This window comes from Myripristis murdjan, chromosome 19, assembly GCF_902150065.1.
Source record: "Myripristis murdjan chromosome 19, fMyrMur1.1, whole genome shotgun sequence".
Classification (NCBI taxonomy): Eukaryota; Metazoa; Chordata; class Actinopteri; order Holocentriformes; family Holocentridae; genus Myripristis; species Myripristis murdjan.
The window spans coordinates 9,945,776-9,967,843 of NC_043998.1; the positions used below are offsets into that span (position 1 = coordinate 9,945,776).

Here is a 22,068-nt window from a genome sequence, read left to right on the forward strand (position 1 = left end):
TTCATCTGAATTTAAACTCTATTTTCCACCGTATGAAAAAGTGTCCATCTTAGGAGGCATTGGCCAAGGATCCCAGTGTGACTGCATGAAATACTTCTTCTGTGTTTACACTCAACTACTCAGAGGGGACCGCCTAAGCTATCACTTTTACAAGCTGTCCATCTGAAAAAATGAAGTGATGCGGTTTCCCACTCTGTTCTATTATTCTGCTCCTCTTCTTCCTCTCCCACCTGCCTCTGTTTGCTGGAAGAGAGAGTGAGGTTCTGCCAGCAATGCATGCAATTAAGTGAAGAGTTATGAAATTATATCTCTGGCCTGGGCAAATGGAAGGATGGCAGGATGGAAGGGAGGAAAAGTGGGAAGGAGGGAGAGTCCATTCTTTCCCCCTGTGGGGCTGAGAGAAATTCTATTAGGCCTCATAATAGGGCCATTTTTCACCTCCCTCCGCATCAGTCTATTCTATCCTTCCTCCTCCTGTCCTTTCCTCTCGCCTCTCTTCTCCTCTTTACCCTGCTTTTTCTCAGTACTGTATCTTCCTGTTTTTCACTCTCTCGCTATCTCTGTCTTGCTTTTTGATTGCTCTTCCACAAGATTTAATGAAGACAAAAATGTCTTAATGGTGGCCTCAAAACAAAGACGCAATGAGTAACAGTTCAATACTGTTCATCGTCAACATAGTTCACAAAACATCAAGTGTATTCAAATTTAATGGGAAAAAAACTACCTAATTAAAGGAATTCTTCCACAGAAGGCTAGGCTACATATTTTGTATCATTTACTTGTCCTGAATGTTCACAGATTTTTTTTTTTTTTTACTGTTCTAAAAGAGGGTTCTGAAACATTTCTGTTAGAATGGAGTTGATTGGCAACTTTGACAAACAGAGGCAAAAGGATATGAAAATGCCTGTTTGAAATGCTCATTATCTTCCAAGCCAATGTAATTCACTAACAAATACCTATATAAACCTTTTCCAAAAACATTCTGTTGTACGCATACCTATGTGCGACTGATGAGTATTGTTCACCCCAAAAAACCTGTGTTTTCTTAAGCTTTTTTTAGTGAGCTATATATCAAGATTTGGATTCAATTTCATTAAAAAAGTGAGAATTTCAAACAGGATGAAAATTAGAGGTTCATTCAGCATGGTGGCTTTGATGTCATTAAGCTCAACCTCCCCGTTGTGACTAATGTATCATTTCAGGGTGCTGGACTTCAGGTGGGCCCCTGCATGCACTGTGGGGAGTTTCCAGGTCTTGAGATCTTGAGAGCTTCCATGTCTGTAACTGGCCAGCTCTCTATACCAGCTGGGTACCTGATGACTGGCATGTTGGTATGGTATGGTGTGTTGATGAGCTTGGATTTTGTTCGTTCCATTGAGCTGACAATGCAGGACTTCTCTTACTCTATGGATGTCCTTGGATGTTGCTGTCATTCTTGCCAAGTCATCACAGTTCCTATATGACCCAAGTTATGTACAGCTATCATATATATCTGTTATATGACCATCTTGTGTCTGGCCCCTTCATCCGCCCACACTTCTCCAGTCCGAATGGCATTCCAGTGTCATTGCTGTAGATCCTGGTTAGGCAGATGGGTGAGTCAGTGTCTCACTCATTTTTGCCATACAAGTTGATGTCATCCATGTAGATGAGGTGGCTGCTGGTAGCCCTCCTTTTTAATCTGACTGATGTAGCTGAGGGGGTTCAGGCTTAGTTAATCATACAGAACAGCAGCAGGAAGCCACAAATGATGGTCACATGTGGAACTCACATTAATTTCTAGTGTTTCCACTGACCCACTGAGCTCTTGATCAAGGCTGTTAGTGCCTTGTTGACCTTGAAGGAGCCAGGCATTCAAGTATATGTTTAAATTATGTGTGGCTTTAAGCCTTTTTTGTAGTTAATTCAGACTGTGCTCAGACTGGTCTGTTGGACCTTAGAACTCTTGGGTGACGGCTCTGTCTACCAGCGGCTGATGCTTTGAGCCTCTGTTTTCTCCAGTCCTTTTCTGAGCAATGTTCATGTATTGACACATATGTGCTGGTGTCTTGTGGGGGTCTTTCATAATCAATATTGTCTTGCCTTGTGTTAGCCAGTCAGGGTGGGAGCCTGCTGTTAGTGGCTGGTACATTTGTATGTATGTGCCATCTGCATGACACTCAATATATCTGGACCCTGTTTTCTGCATGGAGCTGACAGGAAAACTGCAACTCTATCCCCTTATTCTACCTCATGAAATCTGATTGGCCTTAGAAATACCCAAGGACAAATGTTGATGTTCTGTATCTAATATAATACACAAGCTTGAATTTCAATCTGAAGCACCCGTCTCTTTGATGAATGCCTGGTATAGAGTGATGGTCATGATGTCACATTGATATGGCCTCTAAATAAAAGAGTGATGTAATATTGCACTTTTGAGTTGGAATGGGAAAGGGGAGCGGATTATTGTACTCAAAAAGACAATACAGCTCTCTAGGATGACATGGACCTTTCCCACATCTATAAAAAGACATCCAAGAAAGAGAGAGCCTGTGGGTTTTAGTATTTTATCCCTGTATCTTTTATATATCCCTGTACATCTTTTATGTAATAAAGAAGCTGACATCATGTTAAGGAACTAAGAGCTTTTCCAGTGGCATCCTCTCAGTGGGAACCACTGGGCTGACATGCCACAAAATACCACAGTTTCTTGTGGAAGGTTCACTCAGTCAGGCAAAAAGCCCTCTTGGCCAAGGACAAAGTGGTTAAGTAGACCAATGGGTTTGGCGGATGATATGCACACAGCTACTACATGGATTTATAATATGTATGGTTACTGCACTGATTCATACTATTACATATTCATATTGTTGTTAGGTGACACTCTCCAAAATTGCAAATAATGACAGTGCACCTGACATTGACATTTTCCTGTTTTGAAAGAACATTATTTGTACAAAAATTCTCAACCTTAAGAGGACCATGTAATCCTTCAACTGAAATGAAACCATGACAATCACCTAAATTCCTGTTAGGAGGTTTCGACAGGACAACAGCAACCTGCAGCTACCGCATAGGTTCAAATTCCATAACCTGCTGCCTCGTTACATTTTTCTCCAGTCTGTTCTGTCAGTTTCCCCCCAACTAATAGCCATAAATTTAGGAAATACTTAGGGATGTTACAGTTTTCAAAAAGGCCTGAATATGACCCAACACAGTGAACAATTCAAACATTGTAAGTTCCTGGTATGTTGTCCTTTCTATTGAAGTCTTCTGGTATGTTCCATAGTCAGTGATGACAGACAGGAGCCCATTCGGTCAACATCAGTTCTAGTGCTGTCCTGAGGCAATATGTGTCGCAGCTTGTCTTCTTATCTTCTTATGATGTATGTAAACGGCAGTGGGGATCTTGTCCATTGAGACAAGATCCCTTCTATAAGTAACCTTTATGAGCACACGCTCACATGCACACACACACACACACCACACACACACACACACACACGCACGCATACACACCTTTTTCTTTGAATGCCCCCATGAATCCCAAGGGATTTTTGGGCAGTCACTGTCTAAAAGGCTTTTCTCTCGATTAAATTCAGGGGGGCTCAGATTGCCCATTGCTCTATCACTCAGCCAATAGCGAACTTTGCAGCTAATGCTGCTGGGGCCCATCTGTAGCACCTGTGGAAGGTGGGCCACGCAGCCTTCAAATACACTCAAAATGTCTCTTGAGAAGAACTGCCTTCAAGAAATAAGACAAAGAGACAAAGTTGCTCTTCAGAAGGTACAAAGTTACTCCAAAGATACTGATGTAGACAACTTCAGGTGTATAAGAAATATGCTGAAATGGGCTAAACCCATATGGACAGATGATGCAATGAGTGCATACAATTTTTCATATATTCACTCATATTCTGGCAAAACATTTATTCAGCATATTTTGTTGAAAGACGCTGAAAGATACATCTTGCAATGTGTTCAGATACATCATCAATGATGTTATGCTGGGTCATAGGTTGTTTTGGGTCTTTCGAACACTATACACCCTCTTCTGGGTGACTCAGCCAGGGTTTATTAGGCCCTGACTTGTGTGTGATGGCTGTTGTCTTGGCTGGTGTTTCGGTTTTACCCAGCAGAACAGGTTAGCTAAACTTTGGACAGATGGTATCAGGTGATGGAGCTCAGCTTGCAACAGCTCACCCTAGGAAATGTTATGGTCCATTGCCCGGTCACATTTAGTCCATGAAACCTGCTGCCGCATGCCCACATTCTTACTAGCATATATCTCCTCCAATCTTGCCCTCACCTCCTGCTGGATCATCTGGCATCTTTCCCTACCTGTGGCCTTGTTGTAATGGGTTGTCTGTAACGTGCCCAGACCTCACCTTGGCCACTGTGACTAATAACACAATGTGTCACAGACAGGACTTGGCAGCCAGGGATTTCCACTTCGTTCCATTCCTCATGCCGATGCCCACTTGAGAAGCCTTGGGGTCCTGGGACTTCTTGTACTGGAGCACCTCCCTGGAGTGGACCACTATGAACTCCTCATAGCTGCTGAATGGTCGTGTCAGCTTGTTGCTCTTCCAATACAGGTGGGATGTTGCTCAGACTCAAGGGAAGGCCCAACCTCCTGCGCAGATGCTCTGTGATCTTTCTCACAAAGTCCTCTACAGTTGACAGCCATCGCACACCAGGAGAGGCCGCAGGATCTGGGGCAAAATGCCATGTTGGTACATCCAAGCCTTGAACTTTCCCAGGATCCCTAACTCGACAACTACCATCAGGCATGTCTGCTGTTCCTCACCAGCCTCTCTAATTAATGCTGTGTGTCTGAAGATGGTGCTGAAGATCTTGCCAAGACTTTTGACAGGTTTCTCTGAAAGGGTTGGGATTGGGGTAGCCCCCCATTCTAAAGCAGAGGTTGCCTTCCACTGCCTTCCCTCTCTTGAGATCCAAGGATCTCAGACCTCTAAGGTTTTAAAGTCATCCAGGTCCAACCCGTGAGGATTCACCCTTATCCTGGCACACTGACACATTCCCCCAACTCTTGCTCCCTGGTACTGTTTGAGTAGCTGTCACAGAGATGGTGGTTCATCTCCTCTTCCAGGCAAGACGGGCAGCCACTCCATTTCTGTCCCAGGAGCTTCTTGGTGAAGCCAAGTGGGTCAGCAATGAAGGCTCACTGCAGGGTGATGATTTGGCCTCTCATGATGTCACGCAGTTCTGTCAATGCACTCCTCTCCTTTGCTGCCCCCTTAAACTGGCACTGGAGTGACCTCAGCTCCTGCCACAACTGGCTGATGCTGGCAACCTTTCAGTTCATCACATAAGGTGTGCTGGCCCTATGCTTCCTCTCAGTGATGAATCATTCTGCTGTAAGGTGACAATGAGCTTTGTCATGAGCTGGAGTTTTTGTCTGCATCCCCCCTTGAAGCTTCACTGAGTATCCTGTTCATGTCTTTGTCAACCTGCTGCCACTAATCATTCTTTACAGGAGGCCATTGACCTGCCACTGTTCTGATGAGTGCTCAACAATGATGCTAGCAGTCCACAGAGGTTCTGGGCACTGTAGGGTGACTCTGGGCCTGGCTGGTATAACTGAATCTTAACCAGTATTTCTGTATTTACAATTAAATTATGATTTTAAAAAAAAATTGTATAACTGAACGTCTTATGTAATATTGATACATCGCAGTTATATTAATCAATCCCTGCAGATAGTGGAATGACTGTGTGCATGCAAACACCCTGAATGACTTACATATATTGCTACCTACTTAGTCATAGCTTCTGTAATCATGCAAATATGTAACAGCAACAAAAAGAAGAGGAACTTGTTTGCAATAAGACGGCTTCAGTATAGGACATGACCTGTTGGACTGAGTTTAACTAAGAGGGTCATCATGTCTGTCTGGCACACAAAAAAGACAGATCCTCTGGCATTCTCCCTTGTGCCTCTCAATCCCATTCTCCTCTTCCTATGCTGGATTTCTACAGAGGTAGCACTGAGTGTCAGGTTTAGCTACAGTATCAGCTGTCAGGGATTGGAATCAGATCAAAGTGGGACGGTGAAAAGAGTGCGATCCACACCCTGACTCCTGACCATACAAAGAAGCTAAGGAGCAAACCCCCTCCCCCGGGAGTTGTAATGGGAGCGGCCGATTACCCCTGTGGACCAGAGCCATATGGTTCCAGCCCAAGGGAGCCGCACAGTTCACCATGTTGCCTTACATATTGTAGTGTGTGAAGAGTGAGAGAGATGACAGGGCTGAGAGCATGGGTGTTGGAGGGCACTTGTTCTCCAGATTAAGGGTGAGCATTTTTTGGCATCACCAATCGCAGAAATCAAGAGATTATGGGAATAGCGAGCACTTGGTATTTGCAGTGATTAGTATGCCATGTTAAAAGAAAAAAAAAATGTTTTGTTTTGTTGTTCAAATTTCAAAAACCTCTCAGTGCAATTCAACAGTATATCATAGTCACTCATGGTAATATAAGCTTAATGATGTAAGCCAGTTCGTGGACGCTTTCAGAGTAAGTGCCTTAAAGTACAAAGAGTGAATGCATTTTGAATATGTATGGATCCAGTACGAATGGCACCAATTACCCTGGTGACATTAGTGGTATGCTTTCCCCATTAAGCTATAAAGAACTACATAATATGAGTCATGGCTAAGTAATGGAGGCAAAGCTAATGTAAAGCAACTAGCTATATGTGTGTCAAGTGTGCCAAATGCCCTTTTCATCACTGCCTTCAATTTTGCAGTGTTTGCTCATCACAAAGTATTGCTTTTGCAATTTCACAAACTCATTCTTTGCAACACACCTTGCAATCAACAGACCCACGTTCACCCCATACTTATCTATGTCAGTCTGGTACTGCCCTCATCTGCTCCATCATATAGTGCCATCCTCCTCTTCCCTCTCAGAGATCAAGAGCAAATTGAGTTAGGACCGATCTGCTGCCCAATTTATCTCAAATCCTCGCTGATGCAGATCTAATTTCAGCCTCTTAGTACCGCAAACAGGAAGACGAAGCCAGTCGATAAACAGCCCATGGTCACTGCTGGAGGGGGTGAAGATTGGGGGTGTGGAGGAAGGAGAATATGGTGACACAGTGGAAAAGGGAAGCAGTGAGGTTGTCATTATCCTTCCTCTAGTGCATCACTCAGCCATCAACCTCTGGCCCTCTAATTCCTGAGATAAACCTAATTGGGCTCTGTAGGCAAATTAGCTAAAAGCATTTCAAGTGAATTGAAAATACTCTGACAACTGTTTGTAATCGTCTCTGTCCAAGAGGCTCACTCAGTGAGCCTAGCTTATTAACCACATTTTAGCTGTGATATTTGCTTGTTTATACGTATACATTTAAGTGTATATAAAGGTGTGACGATTCATCAGAAGGGAATCCAGAAAAATTCCAATTCATACAGCTTCATTGACTTCAACGGGCTACAATCTAACTTTGTGCAACAGAATTAAACAATACCCATTCAATCCCAGAAACAATACAACTGAGGCCTATATGTACAGAGGTATCAAGATGTAAAATCTGAAGCCACCCTGTGGAAAATGAGCTGGGGAAAAATGAAAAACGTGAGGTCATCCAAGAGGATTTTCAAAGGGTGAGATGTAAAATTAAGGTTCACTGCTGAACACTACAATACTACTGTAGAGGGGGGAAAATCACCCTAGAAAACAAATGCAAAATCATTCTATGTGTCTACAAATGTGTGTTGTCTGACACTAGATACACCAATATGATGAAGGTGGCAATTGTTCTACTATTACTACTCAATATTATTACAAGGAGCAGCGAAAGTGGTCATGGGTTAACCAGATGGCAAGAGGACGCCCTCTAAACCATGACCTAATATTTCAAATAGTAGCTTAATGGAAAAAGCTTGACCACAGACAACATAATTCACAAATATACATCATGCCTTGGAGAGATTGGCTGATAAACAACAATTCAATTTTCAGTTTTATTTCACTTTAAATGGGCTGTAATATAATGTTTTGACAATAAAGAAAAGCACCGAGGCAAAATAAATAACTTCTGGTGACATATCAGGCTTATGTCATTCTAGGACAGGATATGTGGTAAGCCGCAGCGGGCTACATCCACAAAGAGGACAGCATGGGTAGAGAGCATGGTTCATGTTTTTCACCTAACAAAGTCTTGATTTTCCCCACTTTGTTTGCTGAGTCAATTTCATGACTTCTAGGATTGCAGCCACAGTCCCCTGAGTGTCCAAGCTTCTCAGGAGTATAGAATTCACCAGGGAAATCCAATTACTGGCAAGAGTAACAGTAGATGGCCGGATATGTCTTTATCAAAAGAGGTCTTATCAAATCTATAAAAAAAAAAGAGAAAAACAAGGGAAAGAAAAATGCATTCCGAGGATTTTCTTTCCAAACGGGAAGGAAAGGAGAGATGTTTGCTATTCCACACTGATTTAGCCATGCAGCTGGGTTCCATTGTCAAAACCCAATTCACTTGATAAAGTTTCCTCTCAATGCTCTGTTTCCTTCAGCACAAATGGTGTGAAGGCAGGTCTTTAACGAGCAATAACGAGAATGTAAATAGCTGACGCTAACGTTTTCATAAATTTTTTACATTTTTTTTTTTTATTATTATTATTTTATGACAGGCTAGTTTTATCCTAACAATGGTTTGGAGGAGTTCAAGTAAAATAATGGAATTGCCAATTTATTTTTAGTAAACATACAGAACCCAAACAAAGATATACTACTTTTAATTACCTCTTATGTCAACCTGTGAAATTAAAATTGAAATCATCCGAAGACATGATTATGCCAATTCACAAATTCACTTTTACCATAAGTGGCTTTTTCCATTTTTCTGCTGACACAGAAACACACTGAGAAAGCCCAACCCTGAGCAGACATCAATATGAAATAATTAAAAACTAGTTGCACACCAGTTACGTTAGCTGTGACAATATTAGAAAATTCAAAATCTGACCTTATCACCACTAACATGGGCTTATAGAAGCAACACAAATTATGACAAGGTTTAATTTTCCTCAGTTACAGCCTTGCTTACAATGACAAAGTCCAATAAATGATATGTAGACCTGGGCTTCAGTTAGAAAACAAACAATCCAGATACAGTTTTAAGTCATCCTATCTGGTGAATACTTGTTTTACTCGATTACAATCCTCTCAATACAAAATGTGTTCAAAGATGGAAGACGTTTTTGGTTAAGATGGTTTGGTTTTGGTTAATGAGTAAATGTGGGCCCTATCTCCTAATTTGACTTCGCTACAAGAAGTCAGCCAATCGGAGCGCCCCATAGCTCACCAGATAAGAGCATGTACCACTTGTTAAGGCTGAGTCCTGATCGCAGCATCCTGGGTTCAAATCCAACCTCACGCCATTTGCTGCATGTCATCCACTCTCTCCACTGCCTTTCCTGTCTCTCTGTACTGTGACTGTCAAATAAAGCAGAAATGCCAAAAAGAAGTCACACTGCCTAGTTGTACAACAACACTACAAGCCCATGCAAGCTCGACATTACCGAATTGTCACAGGTAAAACTGTACAGTAACTGCATGCCCTTTTAAAAACAATCTATAACTTGACTGTGTGCTTGACATGACTGTTTACAGTTGACATGGTGACTTCACGGGGCTTCGAAAGGCAGGATATCTTGCTGTTGTATTGTTATTGCTTTTCTTTGGCACAAATGTCCTTAATGCCTCCATTTGGAATACAATTTGGGAGGATCCCTAAATATGAAAAGGCAATGGCAATACATATTCCACAAGGTTAGATATAGGCAACTCTGCATCCAAGGAGATAGGACTGTGGTCTTGTTGTTGGCACTAGGATCTTTCATATTAAATGTTTTCTTGATTACAAATACAAGGAGCTGGATTCTTACATAAATAGGCTCAAGTTCAAATGTAATTATGTTTTGAACTGCATAGCGGTCAGTGCTGACATGCACTGTGGCATATGGGGAATAGCGGAGGTCAAATGTCAGATGAGACCACTGCTGACCCCTCCAACATACCACACTGGGGACCCAATGAGGGAAACCAATTTAGCCAGCAAAGCCCTCAACATCTTGTAAAAGTCAACAAGCCATCACTCTTGTTTCCCAGTCGCTCCACCTCCTACTTCCACCATCCTTCTCGCTACTCTCTCTCATGCCTCTTACCTCCCTCCTGAGGCTACAAATAAGCAAAGACACCCCCTGCCAAGACACAGTGCTGGCACAGAGAACAGCTCTAATGTGAGTTGGAGGGATCAGTGTGACATGTCAGAGCTGGAAACTGAAAGTCAGCTTTCAGTAGACACTCCTTGCTAGAAAAATCCCACCTGGAGGGTGCAGGAGAAGAGAAGTCGTGTTATGGAGTACTTGAAGTCGTGTTGACTTGTTACATGTATGGCATTTCTTTGAAATGAGTTTTGGTGCTAAGAAACATCATACATGCTGTAGGTATGCTTATGTATTATGTCATGAGCACAGGCTGTTGAGACATTTTGGCCATTTCATTGATCTGCAGACTAATGGATGAACACACTTGCCATTAGCTTATCAACTAAAGGTAAACTATATTTAGCTACATGTGGATGTGGTTAGGTTTGAAAGATGTGATGGGGAGGTCAAGGAGGAAGGCACGACCTGTGTGGCTGCAGGAGCTCCATTTAGTTAACTGAATTAGATGCAGGATAGACGAGAGAGAACGGACAGCGAATGAAGGAGCTGAAAAGAAGACGTGACTGAAGGGCCATATGCATTTTGACCAGATACATTTTACCTTAGATTTGGAGAATTTTGAGATTTTTTTTTTTTGGTCAGTTTAAGGACCCTCAGATTCATTGCTTGTGTAGTCCAGTGACTGCAGGTCACCTTAGCCCTGCCCTGAGCCTCATTTGTAGACATGTCATCCTCAACATCTTAAGATATTTTTGAATACTTTAAGTGTGCGAGTACACATTTTCTATACAATAGTAACTATGACTAGCTGATGTAATTATGGCATGCACTGATGAATGTCTGTGCAAAATAGCAGTACTTATTTTTTTATTTATATCAATTTAATTAAAGGTGAGGTGATGAAGACCTTATCAGCTGTTTGATGATAAGGCCTTCACCCCCCCCTCCCCAAACTCCCCTTTATCCCTTTTCATTCATGCTCACATGTCGACATTGTAAACCTGCAAAAGCCACATAAGCCACAGGATTAACCTCCCAATGGGACATTGTTAAACCAGCCACGCTACATGAGAGACACACACTTATCAAAGAACCACGTTTACTCCCACGCACACACACACTGACTTTTTGCTTGAGCTGCCATTATGCAAATGTGAATGTGGCAGATACACAAACCATGAAAACTTTTCAAACAAAATACATAAAAGTAAATATTTGCTTTTGTTCTAAAACCAACACACATACTACATGATCCCTCTGTATCCTGTTTGAATGTGTTCACAGTGGACGAGGAAGTAAATGTATTGTGCCATGAGATCCTGGACTTCTTGTTCCTCTCTTAAGTCTTTCACCGTACCAATGACAAATTACATGTTGTGGGTGTGTGATAAGCGTTGTTATGTCTATGGTCTCACCCTATACTGTTTGGGACATATTCACTGACAATGATGAATTTCCACCCCTGACAAGAAGACACAGGAGATCTCAGCACTGTCTGTCTCATCCCTGGCCCCAACAAAGGAGATGCAGAACAAAAGGAAGAAACACGACCTCATGTATCCCTGACAGCTCCTTTCATGTCAAATGAGAAACATTGTGTATTAATGGTTTGGATTGTGGTTTTTCTTACATAAAGGTGTCTTATGCATGTTGTGAAATTGTGAAGTTTTGCTAACTTGCTTCTATCTATGCAATTTCCAAGACCTTTTTCCAAACTTTTTTAGACATATCATGAAGCAAGATATTTATTTATCTTGTTGAAGAATTCAGACACTGAGAGAAAAAAACTTGTGAGACACGGTGGCATCTCTAAATGCAGAGCAGCAACAGATACAATAGACTGAAAGAATGCACAGTAAGATTCAAAGACATATTTCATCACCTCATTTGTTATCTGCACCTTCTTTATTCATGAAACACTTACATAACAGACTTTAAGACATTACCTAGTGATAATCACAGCAATTGACCACAGGATGCAATCAACAAACACCATGCACTGGAAATAGTAACAAGGAGATGTAGATCTCATCCTAAAGTGTATGTGTGTGTGTGTGTGTGCTGCCCCCTACTGTTGTACACAAAAAATACTTCAATTTTCCTTTTCATGACTTAAATTTTTTATGTATTTGTCTGCCTGTGTGTGTATCCGTGATCTTCCTAAATCAGAGCTGTGGCAGTCAGTGCACTGACGAGCAGAGTCACCAGGGAGGCAAACTGGAACGGAGCATCACTTGATTTTGCTTTTCTTCTATCAGAATGAAGCAGAAGGTCTGTAAAAAAAAAAAAAAAATAATACAAAAATGAAACTCCTGTACTAGAGATATGCCATACTTACATGCAAATGTAAATGGTGCTTTGCTCACTTTATTGGATTCACAGTTGACTTTCTACAAATGTGTAATATTTTAAAGTTGCTGCTACTAAAATATTTGGGCAATGATAAAATTTCTTACACTTATTTTTAACATTAAAACATTGCAGTTTTAATTTACATGATACATTGATTGGATTATTGGCTTCAAAAATGTGCAAATTAAGAAATGTTCCAATTAGATAAAAGAGGCGTACTTTGGTCACTGTGCTTCAAGAACAGAGGTCCCACAGAGATGGCTGCAGTGTCATGGAAGGACACATCCCTAGAAACCCTCACGTGATATCCTGGGTAGCAGCGCTGCAGGAAAACAACATTATCAGCATTCAGCTGATGCTCTTATTCAGAGTGACTTACAGTAAAAATCTTTACAACCACAAGATCGGTATGCCGCCCTTGGCATTCCACTAGTGCCACCATCAGTGTGTATATTCCTCGATGTTACAACAGATGATACCACAGAATATTCAGAGTAGATGAGCAGCTTGTACGTACAGCGGTGCAGTTATTGTGTCTCAGAAGACACAGGTGGACCTGGCAGTGTAGGTAGATCGTGGAAAAGTTGGTGAAGGTGAACATCTTGAAGGAGAAACGGGACACAGTGGAGATGCCATTCTGCAGCAGCTCCACTGTACCGTCTGCTTCGTTGGGACACCTGGAGCACAGCGAGGGAGGAGGCAGATAGACAGGTTAGGAAGGGAATTTCAAAGTAAAAGCCTTAAGTTAGTAAAGAGAGGATGAGTGCTCAGTGAGCTATGAATTACAAGAGAACAATTGTATCCAAATATCTTGTAGAGTCACAACTTCAGACCAAATACACTGCATGTTTGGACATTTTCAGAGCAATCAGTGAATAAAATACAGCTAATCAATGCATTACAACTTAAAATACAACAACTCCTTTACTGTGAGATGAGGAGATCCCATCGGACAGGGTAGCTGGCCAGATTGACAGGTGTGGCCCAACAGGAGTCCAGAACGGTGGAAATCTGCCGACTGTCAACTCCATCTGTCCGCAGCTCCACATACAACCTTTGGTCCACTTCCATTTCTATGTTGCTGGAAGTGGTGAAGGGAAAGCGGAAACCAGCATCCTGATAGGGGATCATCCTCATATGATAGCGACCTTGACCAGCTGGAAGCTTCTTGCTCACAATGCTGCAGAAAAACAATATACAAGGTAATTTCAGAACAATTCCAGCCAAGTTTCGGTAAAATCCAACTTCATTTGTTACTCCTTGGTTTGAGCAGTTGACACAGCCAGTTTAGTTTTGTGAATGACACACGTTTCAGGGCCGGATATAATCTGGGCATGAAAGGCATTTGGGACATGTTTTCTGTACTGTGTACTGTTTAGGCAAGTTCATACTTGTGCTGACAGTAGTTGGATTCCCATCCAAATGTATAAAAAACTTTAACCAATTTTTCAGAAAACCAGTGAAAGTAAATGTAAATGAATACAGGTTTCTATCAACTACTTTATGCAAATTAAAAGATCTCTTTACTTCTATGTAATCAAATGCCGGCAGCCAAACAGAAGAAGGAGTGAAAGAGTGTTTGGATAGAGTTGTGATCAGATGCAATGCGCTGTATATGCCAAGTAGATTGCCCCATGGATAATGTTTTTATCACAGATCAGTAGATTGCCTCCCACCACAGAATAACTCCCTTACCACTGCAATGAACATGAGCTATGGTAAATCCCATTCAGCAAATGATGATGTTGACTTTACAAATTTGAGGCCAGTAAGTATTACCAGAAAATTTGTTGTGTCTCTTTGATAGGCAAAATTAACAAGGATTAGTCAGGCTAGGTAGGCATTCTCTGGCAGGGGCATGATCCGCAGCAAGTCATGTGAGTTACATGTTCACTATGTCAGAACGTATTCAGTAAAGGTGTTTCCATCTCCCATTTAGTGCATTAACTTTTCTGAAAAAGGCAAAAAAAAACTCCTCAAGAGTTTTTGTGAAATGTTGTCGAATCTCACATTTTCCATCCATTTCCATCAACCTCTTCTACTATGATACTTCAAAATGTGAATAAAAATACGTTGCTGGAAATATGACAACAAAGCAGGGCTGGCTTTTGGCATAGGCGGTATAGGCAGTTGCCTAGGGCGCCATCTGCTGGAGGGGTGCCATTAGCGGCCAGAGGGACACCACCAACATAGGTAGAGCTGGCACTGCAACAAAGTGTAGATAAGCCCTCACCAGTGATATGGCACATGAACAAACAGGATCTATATAGGCTCTAAACATTTCCCTTGTCACTGGCAAAGGGCCCTCTTGTAGGTTTTTAGTATTTTATGTGGCCAAAAGTTGTTTTACCATCATCATTACTGAGGAGGAAAAACATGGAAAAGAGAATCCAACTTCAATCCACTCATTCTTCTTTGAGCACTCTGGGTGTTAGGTGTTAGGAATGATACACTTCATATCTCACACATACTCCCTCTCCAATTTCGTAGTACAGGCAGCTTTCAAGGTGAGTTTTCAACAGAGAAGGCACTAGCCCACGTCTGTGACTTGTCTGCCACAACAACACGCCCCGACACCGGTTCAGACTTAATGTGAAACCATGTGGCAGCTCCTGATGCCTGGTACTGGGCGGCACGAGTCTGTCAGACTTGGAATCACCTCATCACCTCAGTCTTTACGTGTTGGGGCCCTTTGTCCTGTCAGATAAGCTACATGTATGGTCAGATGTTCCTAAGGGGTTGTGAGGAATCTTCCTTACAACCCCTTAGTAACTACCTGTGGTGAGGGTTCTGTATGGATCCCAAAAGCCTGCGACGCCTCCGCTATGCTCCCAATGCCATCACAAAGGTTGGTTGTTAGTAATTTATTATTAGACAAATGAATCAGAAGTAGCTATTCTCTCTCACACTATTTTTGCCATGTGGGATTGAAATGTATGTGCTTTGTGAGGATGTTGTGATCGTCACCTCTCTACAGGGTTGATGCCCACATTCATAGACAGTGACTGGCTCAGGGGATACTCGCAGCAGAAACGCAGGTGGATGTTCCTCTGGCGGCTGATCAGCCCCTCATGGGGGTCCACATCGCCCTGGACGGTGTTCTCGTAAATGAAGTGGGTTCCATTGCTCTATGAAGGGAGATGCAAAAATGAGCTTACTCCAAAACAGTCCAAGTAAAACTTTAAGTATAAATAGTGTTAGTGTAAAAGTTGTGCGCACTGTGCTAATGCTTTTTGCTCATCTGTATTTAGCTGTCTTGCGGAAATCGGCATGTGTTAACTGATATTACTGGGATTAAGGTGTAGCAAAATGACCTTGTTACGTGATAATCATTATTTGTATGTCCATTTTCACCATGGATCTACTTGCCAGCTTCTTATTATTAACAGGTTTTCTGACTTTCGTTGTCGTGCCAACACTAAGCTAATCCCCAACTCCCACGTCACCCCCTCTGCTCTCCGACCCCACGACGGCTGTAGCTCCTCCACTGGTCACATTGTTTGCTGAATGCTACCAGCTTAGCAAAGGCTGAGACACACAGTGAAGATAACAGCAAAACACCTGCTATAGATGAGAACCAAGTGCTAAACCAGAAACTTAAATATTAGTCACACAAACTGGTAGGCAATGCAAGGTGGAAAAACCTCAGGGCAACATAGGATTGGCCAGGGACACCTGATGTGGTCTGAGATCCAAAAAAGGACTGACAACTAATGCAAAAATTGCACTGATGAAACTGAACTATTTTCTCGCAAACCTTTTGGCAACAAATTAGCGTAATAATAATCTGCAGGATAATCTGTTGTCATTTGAAACTATAGCCTGTACCCTGAGAATTGTCCCACACAGCTGCTCATCATTATCAAAGTGGAATATGAGTCGTCCGTCCTGGACTGTCCCATTGCAGGAATGGTCCCTGAGGTGGAGGGCATCAGGATGGAAGCCGGCCTCAAACAGCTGGCAGCGGGACACAGACATGGTGCCTGAACTACTAACACAGGAGATGGATGAATCTATGGTAGGGAGATAGAAATATAAAACATATTTGGAGATTGCAATGGCCAAACTTAACATTTACAGTAAAACTTCTGTCATATTAATACAGTGAACAAGGACAAAGGAACGGTCCGCACCATAACTCTCATTGTTGGGCCGATGGTGTCTCTCATCGCAGAAGCAGCCGTAAACTCCATCCTTCTCCCCACACCACTCATAGTCTGTGCAGTCCAGCTGATCACAGGGGTCTGACTCCGCTGGAGAAACAGAGGGAAAAGGAAGAGACCGAGAAACAATTGGTCAAAGGGTTGATACATACAACACCACCAAGGCCGAAAGGCAAATTCTACTGATCTTCAATATGTCTATTTTTTTCATCAGTCTATCTTGATTATTGGCTACTCCTTTGCAGACATACCACACAGCAAATCAGAACGCCATGAGGGAATATCCAACCCCAAAATGGAGCAGGCTCTCTCATAGGCTGACACAGCAGAACACAGCATGCCATTGGCTGGAGTGTAGAGGCAGAGATCGTAGACACAGGCAGTAAAAAACGGCTGGGGGTCCGAGTGCATGTGGCAGGTGCTGAATGGCCCAGTAGTGTTGGTGATGATACTGCAGAGATTAGAGTACTCCTCCGTGAAGGGGCAGTCGTCCACTCCACCACCACTACGATCATCTGTGGATCCACATCTACAGAAGACATTGAGGGTTACATTTAACACTGCAACTGACTTTGTTTACTTTGTTGCCCAATGTGTCCTTGACACCCTCTGAAGGTGTGTGTATCTTGTCTCCGAAGATACACTCAACCACACTCACACCATTCACTTGTGATCAGATCACCTGAGACAGATGTCAAAGTGTGAATGGGATATAAAGGATGCATTGTGGTGAAGGCGCAAAGCAAGGCTGTGTACTAAAATGTACTAAAATGAGTTTGTAAATCTGCTGCCATCACAATTACCATTTAGTTAAAGCAACTCACCCTGGCTGGCTGGTGGATGACTTCCAACCATCCCCAAAGTCATTGTCATTCCTTGCCATCGTGCCATTGGGCAAGACTTTGTCATCTGCAGCATCACCATTGAAGTTTCCACACATGCCAGTCACTGTGTCACGATGGCTCTGGCCCAGTCTGACCAGCAAAGTACTTCGGCCATCAAACTGAACTATGATGTTATCGGTGTTTACCACCACGTAGCTTCCCTGCCTCATCACCTGAGCTAGAGTTCCTGCAGGGGTGGGAAGTGAAACTGCACCACCATTTACCTGGAAGGATAAGAGTTTTTGTTAGCTAGGCCCACAGCAGTACCAGTCCTGTAAAGACAATTATAATGTTAAAATTATAATTAAGAGTAAATTTACCTTCACTCTTTTGCTGGGTTCAATCCTGACATGGACAATCTCTGATTGATTTGAGAGGTATATGTCCACAGTCGACACAAATGACACACGGTTGTTGCCCCGGTGATTATTAGTGGCTACTACTCGGAAATGGGTGCTGTTGGTGCTGCCCCTCACACTCTCAGTGATGATGTAAGAGCATGTGCCCTGGAAATGAGCCACTGCGCCATCGAAGGTGACATAGTGCGGGTCGCCCCACACGGTACAGGTGGACCATGCATCAAAGCAGCCCAGTTGGCCATTTCTGATTGTGCACTCCTGTGTGGAGGTACAAGATGCTGCAGAACATCGCAGGTCATTGGGGGCGTAGCATTCACATCGCTGGGAACAGCCTTGTGTCCAGAAAAAGTCACCAGCCTGCACCATGTGAGAGAGTAATACTATTTATAGAGGACTGTATGGAAACAAAAGTTTTGTGATATTATCAGTCTATGCATGCAATGTATAAGGAATTTAAAATAGGAGTATCAAATAAGAAGTTGTGTGACTGATTAAAGTTAGCCAGTTATGACTTGTAATGTGCTGCTGGTTACATGCTATCACATGCTACTGGTTGTTCCTAACCACATAAGCCAGACTGGATCATACTATGGGGTCTTATGCATTGCTGATGAGTGTTTCTTGTAACAATAAAATACATTAATGAGACTGAAAATAACATTTTCCCATGAAAATATTAGACTGTACACTTTTAAAATCTGTAGTATTTGTGGGATGTGACTCACATTGTAGTAGAACCCATCGTATTGGCAGCCACAGCTTTCCACAGGGACACACCTTCCTCCACTCCTCAGGAAGCCCTCATCACAGAAACATCCCTCAGAACATTCCCTCTCACAGCTGGCATCGATGCTGCTGGCACAGGTGTGCCCACAGTCTGTACCACACAGCTCATAATGGCTGTTGGCTGGACAGTCAAGCCCTTCAGTAGAATGAATAAGTTAGCGATAACTTCCACCATGTTCATGCAACACCTAAGCATATTTGCAGAGAGGTCTTAAGACTCAGCTAAAATACATCACATATTGACTGGCTGACTCACTGCAGGTGGTGCTCTGCCTCCAAGGGTAGATTCGAACGTTAGCAGACTGACAGGCACTGACATATGCCTCAATGGCCCTGCACAGAAGATCTTGACCTCTGTTTCCTGAGATACACACATCAAACACACAGTCGCTGAAATATGGCTCTGGGTCCACCTCTTCATGGCAGAAGCTGAAGGGGCCCTCAGCTGCCCGAATCACCTCACACTGGGCCCTAGCAGGAGACTCATCGGCACAACGTGGGCAGGATGAGCCACAGCCATCACTGCATGTGTGGTTGTCTGCCACTTTCCAAGCTGAGCCAAACTGAGAGGGAGTGGTGACCATTACTCCAGAGGGAGTGAGGAACTCGTCATTTCTGTCTCCATTGAAGTTCCCGCAAAGCCCACATGTTTTTCCACTGTATTGGTGATAATGAAAATGGCAATCAATGTTTTGCATCAGAAGATATGTTGTTGTTGTTTTTTTTTAATTTGAACATATCGGTATTTCGAAATATCATTTTTCGACACAGATTAGAATGAATTACACGAACCTGTAATTTGAAGGCACAGAGATAGACACCGTACTCCATCCATCGTAACTGACACTCACACCAAAATCAGCACTGACAAATGTTCGGTGTCCACTTGCATAGATGGAAACACGACTGCCATTCAGGAGAATAGGTAAGCTACTGGTTATGCCGTCCACCTAATACAGAAATCGAAAGAACTATCAGCTTTATATCTTTCTATTGTTTTCATTGTTGCTCTAACATGTTCCTCATATTGACTAAGATGAGACAGAATCTCTGTTTTTTTTTTCTCTCCAAACAAATGTACAAATTGCAAGCAAAAATATGTAGAAGCAAAATAAATTTTGTCCCTGCACACACTTGATCATGAGAAACATGAAATTTCACTTACGAACAGCAATAATCTGACAAGGCAATTCAGTAATTCAGGGTCTAACAACTCACTTGTACCACACCGCGCCTCTCCCTTGACATATGCACTCGGTAGCCCCACACATCAACAAACACTTCGGCTGTGATTGAAACTGGTAACCCTCTCCACGGCTCATTCTTGGCCTCCACTTGAAAATGATGCAGCCCGTCAGTGTTATTGCACAGGGTCACCAGAACGTAACGGCAGGTTCCCTGGAAGTCATAGGCCTTGCCATCAAAGGTGAGGTAGTGGGGGTCCCCGGAGGCAGAACAGGTGCCACGGGGGCTGGGATGGCAGCCAAAGTCACCCTCCACCACACGGCAGGACTCCTGGGCAGTGCAGGTGTGGGGGGTACAGTGGACTGTCCCTGTGATGCCGTTACAAGTGCAGAAGCTCTGACACTCCTCACCAACCCAGAATTGCTCACCACCTTGCCGATAGCGCCCTTCATGGTGGCAACCACAGGCAGTGGGTCGCACACACTGATTACCATTGAGGACAAATCCATCATCACACTGGCACCCCTCTTGGCACACAGTGACACAGGAGAAGGGGAATGACAGGCTGGGGCAAGTGGAAGGGCATGAGGTTCCACATTCTTCGTAGTGGCTGTTTGGAGGGCAGGTTTGATCTGGAGATTTAAAAAAAAGACAAAGAGTGATTGAAAAAAAAGTCAGAACAATTTATCAGCACCTGAGCTGTCCTTTAGGTGGAAAAGGTCTTACCACATCCAGTTGCATTTCTCCAGTCTCCTAAGGCAATGCCAGCCTGTTGGCACATGAGTGCATAATCTCTTAGGACCTCACAGAGCACAGCTGATGGGTCTCTAGAGCCCCTCATGATTGCCATACACTCCTCTACATGCTCCTGTGGGTTCACCATGTTCCAACATGCGGTGAATGGCCCACTTGACGATGCGATGATGCCACAGTACTGACTAGAATTATAATTTGTTGTGTTCCCCTCAGCCACCCTGTCTCCTCTCTCCACGCAGTGTGCTGCGAGGGAGCCATCTCGCCAGCTGTCTCCGAAGCTCTGAGAACTGTTGACCAGGATACCATTTGGTGTACGGAAATCATCGTGTTGGTGACCATTGTAGTTTCCACAGAGTCCGCCAAGGGAACCATTGTAGACGCCTGGTGCAGTGATACGCACAAAGTGAGGCCAGACTGTTTGCACAGTCACACCAAAGGATGTGTGAAGGATGATACTGTGAATGTTGTTATGGTAGACACGAATTCGGTTGGATGCTGAGCTGAAGGGTAGTCTGATGAGCTGACCATCAACCTAAAAATAAAAAGTGGCAAAGAAAAGATTAGGTAAAAGGTAGAAGTAGTTTCCCAGAGGACTTAGCATTTAATTCCAAAGCTCTTTAAATCCTTTTTTGAAAAGAAAAAGCTTCCTGATTGCAAGATTATAGGACTACATCCATATTACTATTGAGGAGGGAAAAATACAACAATGACATTTTTCAAATTGTGCACATCTCTTTTAGAATGAAATATGTTTCAAGCACTTACATGTACTCTGCTACTACCTCCTATCTCAATTGACACTTGTGTCCCCTCTGCCTCAAACTTCAGCAAACGTGCAAAACCCTGCTGGCCTCTGGGCACCTTTTCTGCTGTCACCATGAAATGAGGGTGATGGGACAATCCCATTACTCTAGTTAGAGTCAGTCGACATGCCCCGGGGTACTGGTATCTCTGTCCATCAAACGTATTATAAGACCCTGGGCCCCTTATCCAGCATGTTGCATAGCTGGTAGGTCTGCACCCTCTTTCTCCGTCCTCCACACTGCAAGACTCCAGCGGTTCACAACCATGGGAGTGGCAGGTCATGGAGCCAGATCTGCAAGTACAGCGCCTCCCACAGTCCTCATCTAGTATCGCTGTTTGTCCAGAGCGATAGTAGCGGCCTTCAAAAGTGCAGCCACACTGGGCAAGAGGCACGCAGACCTCAGCACTCAGGACATATCCAGAGTTGCAGATGCAGCTCTCTTGAGCAGGAATAGGGCAGTTATGGGAAGCATAGGTGTTCACACAGGTAGCGGGACATCCTGTTCCTTCTGACTCAAAGTGGCTGTTGGCTGGGCAGGGGATTTCTAAGCAAAGACAATAAACATTATGCAATATTTACAATATGGGCATTATTTCT

At 43.2% G+C, this 22,068-nt stretch overlaps 1 protein-coding gene across 1 annotated transcript in view; it reads right to left on the reverse strand.

The window, feature by feature from the left end:
• Nucleotides 1-454: 454 nt before the first annotated feature.
• LOC115378188 (alpha-tectorin-like) overlaps nt 455-22,068 on the reverse strand; it is a 33,304-nt gene continuing 11,690 nt past the window's right edge. Inside the window, exons 24-39 of the mRNA XM_030078371.1 lie at nt 21,432-22,015; nt 20,637-21,198; nt 19,944-20,542; nt 19,518-19,675; nt 18,982-19,382; nt 18,665-18,861; nt 17,901-18,296; nt 17,521-17,804; nt 16,948-17,225; nt 16,667-16,786; nt 16,362-16,546; nt 15,501-15,661; nt 13,462-13,713; nt 13,051-13,210; nt 12,753-12,855; nt 455-486 (exon numbers count right to left, since the gene is read on the reverse strand). Of these exons, the coding sequence (XP_029934231.1) occupies nt 455-486; nt 12,753-12,855; nt 13,051-13,210; nt 13,462-13,713; nt 15,501-15,661; nt 16,362-16,546; nt 16,667-16,786; nt 16,948-17,225; nt 17,521-17,804; nt 17,901-18,296; nt 18,665-18,861; nt 18,982-19,382; nt 19,518-19,675; nt 19,944-20,542; nt 20,637-21,198; nt 21,432-22,015 (4,472 nt within the window). The remainder of the gene's footprint in view (nt 487-12,752; nt 12,856-13,050; nt 13,211-13,461; nt 13,714-15,500; nt 15,662-16,361; nt 16,547-16,666; nt 16,787-16,947; nt 17,226-17,520; nt 17,805-17,900; nt 18,297-18,664; nt 18,862-18,981; nt 19,383-19,517; nt 19,676-19,943; nt 20,543-20,636; nt 21,199-21,431; nt 22,016-22,068) is intronic.